Here is a 3,531-nt window from a genome sequence, read left to right as displayed (position 1 = left end):
AAATATAGCGTTTGGATTGGTTGAGTGGGTCCAATATTTGTCGTCAGATGTGACGTGTCCTATGCAGTTGGCTTTTGAAGGGGCGTTGAGACCCTGAGATATTTTGTGTTGGATATTTTAGCCCTTGAACTTTATATTTGATGCTAATTTAATTTTTTTTAATCAGCTCGTCCGACTTAGCTCGTTGAATAGGTTCTTTGAGGTAAAAGGAAAACACTAGATAAGAAAATCTTACCTATCTACGCAAAGATTATCTTACATGATTATAATATTGAAGATTTTCAGAAGAAAGTATGAAGGTTTGGCTAAAAGTCTTGGAGGAGCTTGTAAAAGGAAATTGAGAAAAGTTAAGAAGAGCAACAAGGTTTGGGAAATAGAGTGGTGATAATTGTAAAATATAGAAACGCTTTGTTGAAAAAAAAAACAAGACATATTTTTTTATATTAAAGTTATGTTTGAGCCATATTTTTTTCAAAAAAATATATTCTTAAATAGTGTTTTGATATCATTTCAACCACACATTCTTCAATAAATTAATATTACACGTAAATTCAAAATTTTTCTTTATTTTTTAATCACATATTTTTCATCAATATACTATTCAAAAATACATTTTAAAAAATATAATGTGGCTCAAACAAGGGCTAATTGTCTACAAAATAAAAATTAATATAAAGCAGAATACATTCAACTTTAAATAAACTAAAACGACACAAAAACTGTGATGCTTCCCAACAAGATGTTCTCTTTTTTTTAAGAGAATTGATTGGCTTTGCATTGCTTCATGAACTTCGATTTGACGATTTTTCAAAACCGTCTAATTAAATCGATATCCACCCAAACGTTTAAAAGAGAAATTAAGAATTCTATCATTTCGATTGGAATTTCACCTCTATTGACTTTTAATACTAGCACAAAAAATCACTAATATCACCAAGAAAATATTACAATAAGCACTCGTGTAGGTGAAGTTGACTTTTGAGAAATGATTTTATGAAATGTGATTTTTTTTGTTAGAATATATGATTTATCAATTATAGACCATGCAAACTAGTACTACTTTTGGCTTATTAGTAATTCATAATCAACTTTCTTTCGTAGTACTCTACTTTCAAGAGAATTCGAATTCTCGTTGCTTCATGTTCTAAAAAGTAGAGAAATTTTAATAAAAAAGTTAAAAACAATTTTTTAAAGGATGTATAATAGAATTTGAGCATGACATAAAATGATTCTGAAAAAATAGCTTTCAAAAATAATTTTTAAGATATTTTCCAAGTTTACAAGGTGGTTAATTTCCAATAAAATGTGAGGAACACAATTTCCTCCTCCCCGTGTTTTCTACATTTTTCTCCTTAAAAAAAAATAATAATAAAAAAAATAAAATCGCTATTGAATTTCAATTGGACCTTGCTATATGTATATCAAATCTTATATAATGAGTTATATAATGTCACATGTCAGTTTATCATTTGTTAGTTTAAAATACTGTCAACTTTTTTATCCAAATTTTCTCTTCACATCATTTTATGACATCCCTTATATACCATTTTTATATACAAGTAGGATAATCTATTTTAATATGGACGACACTTCTTTTACAGAGAAGATACTACACTTTCCATCTCATACGCTACGCAATAAACATCTGTTGCCAAACAACTACGTAATCTTTCTCACACACACATATACATTGAACATGAATTTTTCATCAAGCATTTATATGGATCAACAAACAGTTGTTCCATGTTCAGCCATAATCTTCATCATCGATAATTGAAGTTTGCTTTGTGCCTTCGTACCCTATACCCTTCTTCTCTCTAGCAAGCCATTTGCTTCAATTTCACTTAACCTCGATGACGGCAGGCAGTGGTTCCCTCTTTTTCCATCTTGACAATGCCAATTCTCCGCCTGTAAGTTTTCGTCGTTTTTCTATAGCACTCCATATTTGTACGAGCGTTTTAAATTGAGTATCCGTTTTCCTCCATTTTTTGCCAGGATTGGAAATTTTATATTTTACACATCTATACGATTGAGTCCTTGAATTTCCAAAATAGTGTAAAAAGAAGTGTTACCTGTAAGTTTTCATCGTTTCTCTATAGCACTCCATAATCGTATGAGCTTTTTGAAGTGAGTATCAATTTTCCTCCCTTTCCTGCTAGGATTGGAAATCCTATTTTTTAATATCCAAATTTGATCCGAACTTCTTCCTATTTCTAAAAAAAAAATAGACGAGAAGTTGTGTTTTCAGTGATGGACGAGTGAGTAACGAGTAAGAATTTGCCATTGGGAGGGGAACAACAGCTGGAAACAACTGTTAATACCCCCATAGGCTGAGGAGCAGAAGGAGAAATTCACATCGATGAGGGGCTTGCGTCTGATTAGCTAGTTGGTGAGGCAATAATTGTTGGAAAAATACTGAGTGAGCGGCTCATTTTTGGCATAATTTTCGATGGGACCCGTTGGTCCAATGTGGAATATCAAAGTTGATATGTGTTCTCCTTCGCGAGAACATCGATTTCATGTATTTATTTGCCAAAAATGAAACTCGGGTGAATGAGAAATTGAAGCTCAAAGTTGGTCATTGAAAGTTGATTTTGTGGGAAAAAATACATTTATCCCACATATGAAAACTAAGGAAACTCAAACCACTTTATATATAACTATGCTTTGGAGATGTGTAAGCATGTGTAGCATAGAGGCTCTCTCCACGTGCGCGCGCAGGGGGTGCAAATCATGAACCGAAATGGCCTTCGGAACTTGAACTTGAACTTGAACTTGCCAATTTTTTTTTTGGCCTTCTCCAATGACTTTTGAGTTTCTAAACTGAAAAAACTCCAATGAACTCCCAATGGTCACAGTGTTAATGGGAAGTAACTCCAATGAACTCCCAATTGTCACAATATTAACGGGCAATATGCCTATAAAAAGGTTCATTCTCTAACAATCTAACACACTCGAAAATCTCACCTACATTCCTACATACAAAGTTTCTTCTTTTCTGCATTCCTTGTCCAGTAAGGTCTTGTTCTTGTTGTGATATTGTTTGGATACTAGATCAGTTTGTCGGAGTAGAACCGCGGTGCTCGGATTCTGCTTATTACCGTTGTATCTTGAGAGATAGCCGCTCGAACTGAACCTCTAGCACTTACGGTGAGGGGGCGAATCTGTCTTAAGGAAACTGTGCACGCACAGGCCTCAGTTTGAAATTTGCTGCAGTTTGTGTTTTCTTTCTGCAGATTTATTTCGTTGCAGTTCGTGTAGTTTCTTTGCAGATTCAGTTTATCCTTGCAGTTTCAGTTTCCATTTATTTCTGCAGATTATTTTCGCATCAGTTTCTATTTCTTTCTACAGATTATTTTCGTATTACTATTTAATTCATGCAGTTAGTAGTTTCATAGTGTGTAGCTTCCAGATTCATCGTTTACAGTTTTAGCCTGCAGTTAACTTATATTTCTGATTTTGTGTTGCTGAACATTTTTTTTTCAGCCGTTGGAAGATTTTGAAACGAAATTTTTTTGATAAATTGAAATC

General features: G+C 33.2%; 1 protein-coding gene across 1 annotated transcript in view; it reads left to right on the top strand.

Moving 5' to 3' along the window:
* Positions 1–3,531, top strand: part of LOC111380285 (probable E3 ubiquitin ligase SUD1) — a 15,708-nt gene that overhangs the window by 11,324 nt on the left and 853 nt on the right. The window contains exon 8 of the mRNA XM_023003807.1: positions 3,237–3,296. Coding sequence (XP_022859575.1) covers positions 3,237–3,296 — 60 coding nt within the window. The remainder of the gene's footprint in view (positions 1–3,236; positions 3,297–3,531) is intronic.

Source organism: Olea europaea, chromosome 3 (genome assembly GCF_002742605.1).
Source record: "Olea europaea var. sylvestris chromosome 3, O_europaea_v1, whole genome shotgun sequence".
NCBI classification, from domain to species: Eukaryota; Viridiplantae; Streptophyta; class Magnoliopsida; order Lamiales; family Oleaceae; genus Olea; species Olea europaea.
Note: the sequence above shows the minus strand (reverse complement) of the source record. Positions and strands in the feature narration are given on the sequence as shown.